At 42.7% G+C, this 14,430-nt stretch overlaps 1 protein-coding gene across 1 annotated transcript; it reads right to left on the bottom strand.

Moving 5' to 3' along the window:
• Positions 1–97: 97 nt before the first annotated feature.
• Positions 98–11,922, bottom strand: LOC117293469 (phthioceranic/hydroxyphthioceranic acid synthase-like). Its single transcript, XM_033775818.1, has 4 exons — positions 11,505–11,922; positions 9,604–11,102; positions 8,463–8,556; positions 98–7,845 (listed from the first exon to the last, which is right to left on the bottom strand). The coding sequence occupies exons 1-4, from the start codon at positions 11,920–11,922 to the stop codon at positions 2,036–2,038; spliced, it is 7,821 nt and encodes a 2,606-aa protein (XP_033631709.1). The 3' UTR covers positions 98–2,035.
• Positions 11,923–14,430: the final 2,508 nt, after the last annotated feature.

Genomic DNA, 14,430 nt, shown 5'->3' with positions numbered 1-14,430 from the left:
AGAATCGCCTAAGGACTAATTCATTTTCCAAGTGAAAGTAGCCAAGAAAATAAAACCTAAAGATCACAAAAGAAGTAGGAATTCATAAAACGTTCAATCTGTTTTATATTATTTTTATTGAAAAATGTTCAAAGGCTACAGCCTTTCCTTTACAATTACTCAGAGCTACGATATTTCTTTTTTCCAAACAAATGTGGTAAAAATAATTATCATTTTAAGTTGCTTGTATTGCTAAAAATATGCAAGGTCAGACATTAGCCTTGGACAATAATATATGGATAAACGTAAGCATTAATTTTTCGGAAAAGGAAAAATGGGTCATAGATAAGTGAAACAATTGCAGAGATTTTTTTCTTTTTTTCAGAGGCACAATTTTTGTCTTTCTTTTCTGAAACACTTCTTAGGTAATTTGCATGCAGCGATAATATAATTTATTAATTATAACTTACAAAAAACTTAACTATTATATAATTATTATTTAGTTTAGTATTGCACAAACTCGGCCAACCTTCTGCTCTGCACTCGTTAAAGTTAGAGCATTTACTATTTTAATTTTATTTTATATTAATTCAATTTTACTGTCTGAAAATCCATAATTATATGAGGAATCCTTAAAGACATTTTAAAAATAGAAATACAATGTACATTAATCGAGAACAAAACATTAAAATCTTGACTTAAATTGGAACATCTCATGGATCCATAAAAAAAAATTGTGGCAAATATTATTTTAATTCTTTATGACTGTACTTACTAACTTCAAATAATTAAATATGAGCTGATTCAACACATCCAAATCACAAAACCTTTATAAACCTTTATTTTATAACTCCAATTAAAACTAGCTTGCCCTCAAGGCTGCGATGTATTTGCTCTCAACATTTTTCATGCTCGGAGATCTAGTGGTTAAGATATTTGGTGTAGAATGTGACAGTTCTGGGTTTGAATCCCATCCAAGAAGTATTCCATTGTTTTGTTTTTTCGGCTGGACTGAGCGCACTGAGAATACAGCGTTAGGATAAAACACACTTAAACAAATAAATTTTAAACAGCCGGATCGACCAACATCTTCCACAGGCCAGCCAATCCCAGAAATCTTGCTTTCTCATAAGATGGTGATTCCACTGGTCTACCTTTTAAATCATGTTTCTTTGGAATTACATTCTGTGATATGTGTAAGACAGTTTTCGTGGTACAATTACTTTGGAATGTATGCATAATATCATGTCTCTGAAAAGCTTGATTTTTTTAGACTGGTTTATAACATAGTTATAGTTAATTGGACACTAAGTGTTTTTCGTAACGCAGGCAGTATAACATGTACTTAAAAATAATTTCTCACATTTTTTTTCTGATTTTAGGATTTTTCTTAGAAGAAGAAAAGCAGTAACCAAAGGGAAAAAGACATCGTCCACATAGTGTCAAAATTTTGTTAATGTAATCCTATTTCTGATGGTGCGCATATTCTACAAAACTCCTGAATTGTAACATCTCAGGGGTTTTATGTCTAGAATAAGGGGAACCCAGCTCAGCAAGCCTTTTTTAGGAATGTTCATGTACGTCATGTGTGATCCCCATAACAAATATTATCCTGTAACAAATATCTGCCAAGGAATCATACATGTAGGCAGTGAATCAGGCCGTTTCTAAATATGGCTGTGGCCGTTGCTATGGCTGAATCCACATTTTAACCTGCGTTGAAAGATAGGCTGCCCTTAGCAACAGCCTCAGCCGAATCTGACACAGCCTCAGTCACAAACAGTACACATAACTTTTTTCTTTGGTTTGTAGTCTTATTCTTGTAAGCTAAAATGTTTTAGGCATGGTTAGTTTGTGCTTTACGGTGTGCTCATGGAACTGAAGATGCATGCATTATACTAGCATTGTTTTTGTCAGCCTTAGGCCACAGAGGTTTTGAAGTGCGTTAACAAATCTTTAAATAAGACTGTCCGATGCTATTTAATTTAAGTAGCCTTGGCCATAACAAGCAACCTAATATGCTTTGTGTTGTTTGTTTTCAATACTGTAAAGATTACTAACTGAAACTTGATCGTGGTTTTGGCACTGGTTTACCAACGTGGTATGAGGACGCACTGGCAGAAGCCCCGTCGGATGGTCCTGCCTCTGAAGCCTCTGCATCCACACCAAGGGAGTAGCTCCGCACCTTCTTTTTCTCAGGCGGAGAATCCTGTTTCTGGGGCTGACTCAGGGTACTGGCAATCTCCTTAAGAATAGTCTTTCCCGCGGTGAGGATGTACATATGCTTCCCTGGGAGGATCAACTTCTTGAAGTTGCTCTCGCTGGTGATCTGCTTAGTCCATTCGTCCAAGAGAGTTGGATTGACGAAAGGGTCATTCTTGCCTCCGAAGATGGTCATGTTGCATGGTAAGCGATCTCGATGGCGGCATCTGTACTTCTTGCAAGTCATAATAGAAGCCTCAATGCTAGGAACCAGACGCATCATCAGGCGTGGGTTGCTGATGGTGCTCTGGTCCAGGAAGCTGAACCGTACCGGGAAAGGCTCTGTGATCTTCATTGGGTCCCCTCTGGAAGAGATCATTCGCTGCATCTTACGGAAGGCCGAGCTGGAGATATTAAGCTCTTCAGGATGTGGATAGGATTGAGTCGGTGCATACCAAGCACTAATGAAGAGATGGTTTGGAAGCATATCATGGTTCTTCCACAGAAGCTGTGCAAGCTCAAAGGCAGTGAGACCTCCCAAGCTGTGGCCGAAGAATGAAAAATTTCCCTTGTGCAAATGAGGCAAGAGTGCATCTGCGAGACGTTGGACGACATCAGACAAGTTATGTGATGGTTTCTCATTCTCACGGCCCTCCCAACCAGGCATCTGCAGGGAGATAATCTGCACATTGTTCTGGCTGAGGTGTTGCTGCCATGCTGCAAACATGGATGGTCCACCACCAACAGAAGGAAAGCAGACGAGCTGATGTGAAGGCTTCTGAACCTTGTCGTCTATTCTGAACCACAACTGATGACTAGCAGTTCCCATTGTGTCCTCGCTGGATGCCGCTTGTTGTTCTTCTGTTGCACTGCTCATTACTTTAGTGTAGACATTCTGCGTTAAGTCCTTCACTGTTAGAGTGTCGTTCAGCAACTCCATGGCTGTCATGGTCACTCCAAAGCTCTCTTGAATTACCGCACTTAGTTCAGTTGACATATGGGAATCCAACCCAATGGAAAGAAGAGTAGCTTCTTGACAGACATCTGCACTGAGACCAAGACGCTGGACAAGATGATCCGACAATGTCTTGAAAATCAACTCATGAGCCTCTACTCTGGAAAGCAGGCGGATTCTAATCTGGATATCATTATCTGTTGCCAGGAAGCTCTCCCGATTTGGGAAAAGAGACTTTAGGACCGAGAAGGTACCAGCTGGTTCACTGAAGTGGTGTGATAACATGGGACTGTTTGCTTTTGCATATTCCTTCTTGTTCACTGCGCCAGTGAGACCAAGTTGTGGGTAGTCCGTTGCAAGAATGCACCCAAGACCCTTCAGTATCTCTGAGGGTGGTAGGCTCTGCATGCCCATTTTCTCCCAGTGGCTGACAAAGCCAGCCCTAGCCGCGTGGCCAGCAGTGTTGATGATACCAGGACAGATGACAGTGGCTGGAAGGCCTAACTTTCGCCTCATGCTGCAAAGACTCGCCAAGAATGTATTAGCAGCGCAGTAAGCCCCTTGTCCCTCATTTCCCAACATCTCCACTATCGAAGACATCATGACAAAGTAGCGAACCGAAAAACCCATTTTCAGCGTGAGTTGATGCAGAACTAAAGCACCATATGCTTTGGGGATCATCACCTTGTTCCAAGTCTCTGTTGTGACTTGTCTCAAATGGCAGTCGTTATATACCACTGCACAGTGAAAGATTCCCTCTAGTGGCAGATCTTCATTGTCACGTATAGCAGCGAGAGCTTTCTCTACTTCGTGATCTTTAGACATATCAACTTTGAGGTGAGTTATACGGGCCCCTGTATCCCGGAATGACTTGAATTTCAGCACAGCTTCCTCCTCTGGAGTGGATCTCGATATGATGTAAATGTGACGGGCACCAGACTTAACTAACCACTCAACAGTCATCAGCCCGAAGCCTCTTGACCCACCTGTTACCAAGTAAGCTGCATCACCGTTGGCTGTGAAATTGATGTCATCAAAGTCTAGGGTAGTGGGGATGCTTTCCTCATCAATGCACACAGTCATGTCCTCTATGGTGGCATGTGGAGAACGAGAAAGCTTAGATATTGGAGCAGTTGGGACTGTGAGAGTCTTGAGTGCCTGGAAGCCGTTATGGACACTAAACATCTGTAGTAGACGAATCATTGAGTCCTGAAGTCTAGGTTTCATTTGGTCAAAGCGACCCAGCCCCATGTCGATGGATAGGAAGTATATATTTGGTGGCATAACATTGAGGCGAGACTCTGATGGGCCATTTCGGCCGTGGATGTGTACTATTGTACCAAAAGGGCTAAGTTTGCCGACAAGCTTCTTGAGGTTGTTACTGTCTTGTGGCATCTCACCTGCAAACAGGAGAACATCAACAGAACCATCATTGATAAGGGTATGGAAGTTATCCCCTGATGTGATGACCACACGAGAGTCACCCAGGATACCAAGGAGCTTCTCCACAGGGAGGATGTTGTCATCGTCAGTCTCCACATGAAGAAACACATTGGCACCTTGCTCCAGAGCGAGATGCGTGGTGGCCAATCCAACCCTGTCTCGTAGAGATGAGAGACATATGATCACTGAGCCATTCTCGTTAAGCTTCAGTGTATCATGGAAGGCAACAAATGCTGGCAGGTAGTCCCTGACGATATTAATCGCCTCAACAGGGGTCAGGTTTGCTGGGATGGGTACAAGTTCACTGGCGTTCGCCCAGATTGTAGCCTTTATCTTGCCACCAGATCGTAGACCAAGCACATTGTGTCTCATTCTGAACAGTACCTGAAGCTCTTCGCTGCAGTTGTTGATCTTCCCAGCAAACAGATAGCTGAGACCTGTTGATTTTTCCGGAGCATCCTTTTGCTGTTGGACAGAGAATGCTGAGAGCCTGACTGCAATGTCCTCTGAGCTTGTCACCTTAGGTGCTTCTTGGTTTTGCTTCACCACGAGCCGCTTCTGCTTGAGTGTGTCGTCCACATCCACTTGCCAGTTTGAAGAGAGAGTAGGTGCTGAGAAGCTAGACTGAGGTTGCATGACAATTCGTAGAGCCTGTGCTTCAAATGCCAGTTCTTTCGTATGATCAACAGCTTGCATTGGCATTTTGCGTCGTAGAGCCACAAAGTTTTCATCTGTTGGTGCTGATCGCATATATTGGTACAACCATTCAGCAGACTCCTCTGGATCAAGCAAAGAGGGCAAATCAACAGTTACCAAGGGAAACTCTGGGTCTTCGTGCATGAGGGTGAGATTAACGGCACTTGCAGGCGCCATCATTGGGTCTGCTATGTCAGTGTCATGGACAGCGTGTGCTGCCCGTGTGACCATCCACAATCTTGGCTTCACCTTGGCATCATGTTTGACAATGGCTCGGTAAAGACTTATTGGAGATGTAGCTGTCATAGTCTGGGCCTCCTCAAAGTTGTCTATGTTAATGCTTGACAGGGATCCAAGTTGTTTTGTGTCAAGTGTTGAGAGCATGATGAGATCAGTTACTTGACCTAGTGACCGTAGAACACGTCTGAACCTCTCGTCCCCGTCAACAAGGATTCTTGGGTCCAGCACGCTTACAACACTTTCCATCTCCATTCGCCTCTTGAGTTCGGTGGAAACCCCTTGCTTGTCTTTGATGATGATGATCGCCCCAGGGTTCTCCGACCCAATAGCGCTGAGAGGCCGAGAATGCATTCGCTTCATGGGTATTTGGTGGAGGGCTGTCTCTGAGAAATCAACATGGATTGGTGCCCACTCTCGCCTCCAAAGCTGCACTTTCTCATCGGGCTCATTGGAGTGAACATTCTCAAAGGCCAGTCTGTCAACTTGAGCAAAAACCCACTGGTTGGTGGCATCCGCTGCTACAACATCCCCAACTGTTTCCCCTTTCTCAACATGGGTCATCCGAACATGGAATGCTACCTGTGAGGGAGCAGTACCTTTCACTCGTACCTTCTGAACAGACCTTGGTACCTGGAACCATGTCTTGAAAACATTGTGGTTGTTTCGAGCCTTCTCTTGTTCCAGAAACATCTGACAAATTCCAATCCCTTGAAACATGCTGTCTAACAAGGCCGGATGGAAGACATACTGACGGAATTCCTTCTCAAGTGCTTCTGGAATAGATGCGTACAGCAAGGCCTCGCTGTAGTCTGGACTGAAGTATGCTGTGTTGACACATCTGAAGGTATCCCCCAAATGAAACCCACCCTTCCAAAGTCTGGCGTAGAACTCTTCTTGTTGGACCTCGTAAGGGCACTTGCGCCGTATGTCATCAATAGCCAATTTCAGACAGTGGAACTGGTCTTCAAGTTGATGGTAGGACAATCTAGACTTCCCAGGTATGTCGATGCTGGCTTTACCATGCAGAGTCCATTTCTCATCGGCCTGATTGAAGCTTCGGAGTGCAAACTGAGCTTCCCTTGGCTTTGTGACCACAGTGCTCTCGAGCATGCCCTTCATATCAGATGGGAAAATGAACCTTTCAAACGAGGCATCTCTGAGTGTGATGGTCTCACTATCGGGATACATGGCCTTGGAAGCCGCAAGCATGATTTCAGTCTGTCCTGCAGCTGGGATAACAATGTTACCCTGGAGTTTGTGATCTCGTAGCCATGGCACTGTGGCCATGCTGTACTTGGCACACCACACCCGAGGCCCATTATCGGTGCTGAAATGAGACAGGCTCTGTGATTTCCCTAACAGGGGATGATTCTTAGCGGGGAAACGGAACATCTTCAGACTCTTCTCAGTGGTTCCAGAGCACAGGACTCTCTGCCAGGGATATGTAGGCAGAGACATGACTTTGAAATCGCCATCCCTGAATAACAAGTTCAGGTCGATGGGATAGCCTTCCACGTGGAGCCTTGCCAGAGACCGGAGAATATTCACCTTGTCGTCTGCTACATCCCTAATATCAGATGGCCGTCTCAATGAGCCTGTTACAAAGCGTTTGTTGGATGCTGGGTTAGCTGATAGGCAATCCCGTATGGCTGGCGACAGGGATGGATGGGGGCTGACTTCCAAAAAGCTGGTGTATCCCTCCTTCAGGAGCTTCTCACATGCCCCACGGAAGAGGACGCTCTGCCTGATGTTCTTCCACCAGTACTCTGGACTGTTTGCCGTCTCCCGGTCTAGATACTCGTTGGTAACAGTTGACATCATGGGAATAACAGGGTTGTTGATAATGCTGTCCTTATTAGAGGTCTCTAGAAACTTTGCCTTCTTCAGGAAGTCCTTCTTGATGTCGTCTTGTTGGTAGCTGTGGTAGGCATTCTGGACTTTGAGGGTCACGCATCGGATACCATCTCTCTTAAGAGTATCAACAAACCTGGCCACTGACTCACAATCCCCAGACAGAACAACCTGCGTTGGGCTGTTCACTGCGGCAACGTCGATGACACTTAAAAACTCACTGTTCTCTAAACGAGCCTGGACCTCCTCAACGGCATGTAGAACGGCCACCATTGCGCCAAGACCGCTTGTCTTGCGGAGTTGTCTGCCACGTATGTAAATTAACTTAACGGCGTCCTCCAATGAAATGAGAGCAGCGGCGTAAGCAGCTGCTACCTCGCCGATACTTTGGCCAATGATTGCGTCCGGTGTCACACCACGCATTCGGAAGAGCTCAGCCAAGGCAATTTGAACAGAGCAGATGCAGGGCTGTGCGATTTCTATGGAAGACAAAATACAAAGCAAAAGTATACGTTGAGTATTTGCAGTCTAAAATAAATAATAAATTTTAAAGAGATAACCTAAACTTGAGATAATGTCGTTCGAGGCATATGGCTGCGAGATCTAGTTTGCCGAATTCAAGTTCTGGTGGCTGAATCACTACAATGTGGGTTTGAATCTTTGTACAGGCAAATTGTGTTCTTCAACAAGACACTTCTAAAACTTATTGAATCTGGCGAGTAATGAAGTACAAGTGCAAGTGCGTAGTCTTTTTACTACAATTTGAAAAGAATCTTGTTGAATGTTTTGGGCAGTATGGCTCGTTTGATATATGTTTTTTTTCTTTCTTTTTTCTTGTGTAATTCATGTTTTGTTAGGCGGTGTTATTGTTTGTTTTGATGTTTGTACCACCAGTACTCACTTGGAATTTTTTTGAACACGATTAAGTAGGTGTTTTTATAATATTTAATAGTCTTTAACTACTATCATATAGTTCTTTTTTTTCATCTATTAGACTAACACGGCTATCCTCATTATATGTACCATCAGTGGCACCAAATGTAGGCGTCTTTAGTTCAGCAATTTCTTGATATTGGTAAAAAGGAAAAGCACAAACCTGTTTGTTTGATTTTTTCGCGGTCTGTTTCTTTGCTCAGCATGTGGAGTAGGGACCACTTGGCACCACACTTGATTAGAATCTTGTCAATCCTCTGTAGTAAAAAAATAAAAAAAATAATTCATTTTACTTTTGGAAAAGATGGTGAAGAATATGAATCCATTTGTAAACAAAGCACACATATTTAATAATTTTATCGGTATCCTTGATGCACATTTTCATCTATTAGAGCACATACAGAAATTATTTTTGTATTTATTTATTTATATAGACAGGGTAACAGATTTGCAACTGCTACCCCTTGAAGGATTCTATGTACAAACAGTAAAAAAGAAAATGGTCAAATACAGAGCAATAAGAAAATCCATAAAAAGTTAATTTAACTAATTGAGAAGCAAACATGTAAGAACGAAGACTACTTTAAAACTAACATAAACAAAAGCATGTGAATGTAAAAAGAGCAAAATTCAGGCTAAACAATACGGACAGTACTCTTTGTCAGGTTACAGACAGTTTTGAAACACGATGTCTGAACCCAAATAGGCCAGCAACCGTTTTCACGAAATGCTATGATTAATCCTATCTTGAGTTAGGACGTGTTCAATACGACCTAACATCTATGGTTACGGAACACTTGTTTTAAAGGCAGTGGACACTATTGGTAATTACTCAAAATAATTATTAGCATTTAAAACCTTACTTGGTGACGAGTAATGGGGAGAGGTTGGTGGTATAAAACATTTTGAGAACTGGCTCCCTCTGAAGTGACGCAGTTTTCGAGAAAGAAGTAATTTTCCACGAATTTGATTTCGAAACCTCAGATTTAGAATTTGAGGTCTCGAAATCAACCATCTAAACGCACACAACTTTGTGTGACAAGGGTGTTTTTTCTTTCATTATTATCTCACAACTTTGACGACTAATTGAGCTCAAATTTTCACAGATTTGTTATTTTATGCATATGTTGAGATACACCAAGTGAGAAGACTGGTCTTTGACAATTACCAATAGTGTCCACTGTCTTTAAGTCCTAAGATTAATCCTAAGTTAGGAAGAGTGTGGTGAAATCGATGGCAGGATGATGTACAAACCAACACTTATATGGAATTTAATTAAAATATATATTTTTCGATATACTCACCCTGATAACACTCCTGAACTGCGGCTCGTCTTCCATGAGCTGCCTGGCCATTCCCCACCACTGTGTCCCCATTCCACTGAAGACAAACACCAGCCTGTGCCCGTTGTGGCCTTCCGGTGTCTTCCCCTCAATCACGTTATATGCAACTCTGGGATCATGCTCAACCTTCAGGCGGATTTGCTCGGCTGCTTCCCGAGCCGTCCTGGCAATGACACCAATCCTATACTGATGATGGGTGGAACGTACTGCCCCCGTGCAAAGGGCATTGCTGAACGCCCTGGAGTCATTCCCGATGATGTTGTTTAGGTAGCTGATCCAGTCTTGCATCCGCTGTCGTAGAGCATCCTTACTAGCGGCAGACAGGAAGAGTATCATGGGCACGATTGTCTCTCGCTCAGGCTGCACCTGTGGTTGTGGAGGGGATGAACTCGACCCTCGGTCTCCTTTCGTTGGTGATTGGGCAGGACCTTCGAGGACAAGATGAGCATTCGCTCCACCGAAGCCAAAGGAGCTACAACCAGCAAGTTTCTTGGCTCCTTTCGGCCAGCGAGTCAGCTCAGCTGGTACTCGCATATTCAACCCTTCAAAGTCAACATTTTCGTTTCCCTGTCTGAAATGAACAACTTTAGGGATCTGTCCGTAGTATACGCTCAGGGCTGTCTTTATGATTCCCGCTACACCAGCGGCCCCTTCAGCATGACCAATGTTGGACTTGACGGAGCCAATGTAGAGTGGAGGGTGCTCAGGCTTGCGGTTAAGACTCATTGCCTCGCCCAGTGCATTAGCTTCAGTCCTGTCCCCGATCTGTGTGCCAGTGCCGTGTGCCTCAACGTAGGCGACATCCTCCGGGTCGGTCATGGCATGTTTATAAGCAATCTCAGCAAGGGACACTTGGGCGTCGAAGCTAGGGTTGGCGATTCCTGGTGTCCTGCCATCATTATGAAGGGCGCCACCACGTAACACTGCATAGACCCTGTCGCCATCTTCAAGTGCCTGGCGAAGTGGTTTCAGTATCACAGCCCCGGCTCCTTCACCGCGTGCGTAGCCATCAGCTGAGCGGTCAAAACTCTTGCTTTTACCGTCCGGGGACAGCATCCCTGCCTGGCAGAATCCAATACTCGTCACAGGAAGGAGGGAGATGTTGACACCACCTGCAACGGCCATGTCGCAGTCCCCGTTACGAATCGCCTCGCAGGCTGTGTGTATCGAATACAGTGATGAAGAGCACGCGGTATCGATAATGAAGCTTGGCCCGCGGAAGTCAAACTCGTATGAGATCCGATTGGCAGCCATACAGGAGTTGGTCCCGGAGTTAGTGTACTGGTTGATGTTCTCGTTTGGCATGGCCACGAGGACGCCATACTCGCTGGCGGTGACACCCATGTAGACCCCGGTCTTGGACCCTCGAACTGTAGCTACAGGAATACCTGCGTCTTCAAGACCCTCCCAGACGACCTCAAGCATCAGACGGACCTGGGGATCCAGTTGGTTGGCTTCCTCTGTTTCAATACAAAAAAGGACACATAATGTTATGCGGATAATACCAAAGTATCCAAACAGCTTGATCACTAATTTTTACTGAAAGGGGATAATGATAACGCTATATTTGTTGAATATTCTTTTCGAAACGTTGAGATCATACCGGTTCTTTTCAAAGCCAATACTCCAGTACATGGTTGTACCGGCAAGGTTACTACTATTTATTTATAGTTTCTTCCTATATGTCGGTTGAAGTTATGAGTAAGAGAATAGGTAACTTTGTCTTCTGCATTGAAATATAACCCAAGTGAAATCAGTTGCCCTTGGGATTCAACACAATGAAAACAACATATAATTTATTTTTTGCACATAATGTTTCTAAAGATTCTATAAACAACGAGTTATCTACTTTGATCACTCACCTGGTGAAATCTTGAAGAACTGTCTGTCAAACATCTCAGGATTGTTGGCCAAGTACCCAGCACACTTGTTGAACATCTTCCCGGGCAACTTTTTACCTGGATACAGGAAGAAGGAGCTGTCAAAACGATCAGCTGGAGGAGGCGTTGTGCAGTCCAACCCCTTTGCCAACACCTCCCAGAACTTCCGGACGCAGTCGATGCCGTTGGCATAGCGGCAGCCTATACCCACAATCGCCACTTTGCGGTCTATGGGCATTGATGGGTCATCGTTGCCGACATGTGCTCGCCGACTCTGCTTGAGGGACGCCTCTTGCTCGACTGGTAGCCCGCCTGGGAGTTTGGTGTTTTTGCGGATCTTGAATGAGCGGCGCATGTGTCTTGGTTTCTTGGTGTAGTTGGCTTTAGCTGTTTCTTCCATTTTGAATTCTTTAAGTGTACACTGATATCTGTGGAAAGAAGTGACAAGTAGTTTGTAATTGAGTGAAGTTTTATCCTGGAGGTATAACCAGTACCACATTTCATAGTAATTTATTCGCTTAGTATTCTCCAAGTAATAAATAGTTCTTATTTAGCACATTTCACAATAACGTCTCGATGCGCTTTACATAAGTGCCCTGGATCCAATTTCATAGAGCTGCTAAGCACAAAAATTTGCTGAGCATGAAATTTCTTCCTTGATAAAAATAGGATTGACAACCAAATTTTCATGTGATGCATATTGCCTGTCACTGGTATTCAGCTGTTGTTTGCTTATCCTGAAAATCACGTGGAAATTTTGTTGGTAATCCTGTTTTTGTCAAGGCAAAAGTTTCATCATCATTGGGCCAATAACATTCATTTTTATTCTTTCTCAGCTCCCTGGGGAGTATACAGCCCTGAGCTGTTTCATGCCCAGGATTCAAACTCACTCTGATGTTATGGGACAATGTGTGAACTTTATAGCTGAAACGTGTGTATAAGCAAAATACCACATTTCATAAACGACTAAGAAGATTCGGCAGTGTTTGCTTAGCAAATAATTCGCTAAGCATTCTCCAAGTGTGACCAATCACTGTCTTGCATAAAGCGGGCCAATGTGTGAGCTTTATATCAGAAAAGTTTGTGAAAGCAGTCAAGAAGGTTTGGCAGTACTTGTTAAGCAATTTATTTGCTCAGCATTCTATTAGTGTGACAAGCAGTCTAGAGTTATGAGCCAACATTCAGGCATGGTGTTCTTCCTACTTTTTAGCCCTTGAAATTTGTGATTACATGAATTCTATGTAAGAGCATACATGTGTGCATGTAGGTCAGCCCTTGAACTCCATAAGAAATTCCTTCTTTTTTCCAAGGGCCAAATATCATGCCTAAACATTATAAGTAACCCGCCCTGTTTTGGAAAGTTTTCAACTTGGGCTTTGTGGTATGTCTTGGCACAGAGCTTTCTTCGCCAAGAAGGTACCTATTAACACTGGAAGGGACCCCGTACATGATTAACTCGTACTTGATTGCGTATTTGATCTATATGTGTCCATATCTTGGCAGTTGTTTTTGACTTAATGACGGATATCAGTTACTTACATATGGTGTTGATTTCCTTTGAGGACAAAATAGTAAACATGTCAGGAATCAAAGGAGTAGATGAGGATTGACTGACGTCAACCTGTGATGACTTTTGTGGTTTTAAAGGTGTACTTTATCTTGGTTTTTTGGCAGAGTCAATCCATTCTAATATTTTGATACATTTTTTTGACCGAAGTCAACTTGTGATGACTTTTGTGGTTTTAAAGGTGTACTTTATCTGGTTTTTTGGCAGAGTCAATCCATTCTAATATTTTGATACATTTTTTTGACCGAAGTCAACTTGTGATGACTTTTGTGGTTTTAAAGGTGTACTTTATCTGGTTTTTGGCAGAGTCAATCCATTCTGATATTTTTATTTATTAGTTTGTTTATTTATTTATTTTTATTTTTTTTTCTCTTGCTTTGAAGCTATACAGCTTCATTTATTCACCACCAACAACGACAAAACAAACCATTATATACATCAATATTGCAAGAACAAAGTCCACACAAAATGCTATTGTACAGAAGTTGATGATAAATACCACTTTTTCCACTTTCATAGTTCACTTTCTGTACGGGTTCTGTTGTTTAAAAGGGTTTTGAGATGAATGTGTAGTCCTTGTTAATAATTGCTTTACCCTTTGTTTAATATTTCCTGTTAGCTGCCGTAATAATACACTTGTAACGAACCCCAGGTCCTAGGACTCTTTAGAAGTTATTCAAATCTTGAAGTTATAAGTAAGTACAAGTAACTTGAGATAAGACTAGTCTCAACTCTTCTTTAATTCCACCCAGTACCAACTCATTGAAAATTAGTTTAAGTATTTGCAATGCATCACAACCAATAGTCATGTCTTAATGCCAAACTTCCTGGAGCTATTTCAAACCGCTGATGATTTCAATCATCCACGTCCATAACCTCAACATTTCTTTTTTTTTTCTTTTTTTCCTGTGATTTTTTTCGCCGAGCACAAGCAAGATTCATTTCATATTAGAAACAGGTTTGTTAGAAACAAATTACCTGCCTAAATTCCTGTGATTTATATGTTGTTTTTAATAGTTTCCCCATATGACTTTAATTACAGGAACTGATGGACACTACTGTTAATTACTCAAAATAATTGTTAGCATAAAACCTTACTTGGTAACTAGCAAGGGAGAACTGTTGATAGTATAAAACCTTGTGAGAAATGGCTCCCTCTGAAGTAACATAGTTTTTGATAAAGAGGTAATTCCTCACTCAAATAGTAAAATACTTTGGGCCTGAAGTCTTTAACTAGGCATCTAAATGCACACAGATTTGTGCATAAAGGGTGGTTTTTTTTTTTCATTATTATCTTGCAACTTGATGACCAATTGAGTCCAAATGTTCACAAGATTTGAT

The sequence above is a fragment of the Asterias rubens genome, chromosome 8, assembly GCF_902459465.1.
Source record: "Asterias rubens chromosome 8, eAstRub1.3, whole genome shotgun sequence".
NCBI classification, from domain to species: domain Eukaryota; kingdom Metazoa; phylum Echinodermata; class Asteroidea; order Forcipulatida; family Asteriidae; genus Asterias; species Asterias rubens.
The sequence above is the reverse complement of the archived record's forward strand: the minus strand, read 5'-3'. Positions and strand labels throughout refer to the sequence as shown.

Bases quoted from the DNA above. Each gene is read 5' to 3' on its own strand.
- LOC117293469 (XM_033775818.1), bottom strand. From the start codon at position 11,922: ATGGAAGAAACAGCTAAAGCCAACTACACCAAGAAACCAAGACACATG. The intron at 11,103-11,504 runs GTGAGTGATCAA...GTATTGAAACAG, and splicing joins GTTCTTCAAGATTTCACCAG to AGGAAGCCAACCAACTGGAT. The intron at 8,557-9,603 runs GTGAGTATATCG...TTTTTACTACAG, and splicing joins AGTTCAGGAGTGTTATCAGG to AGGATTGACAAGATTCTAAT.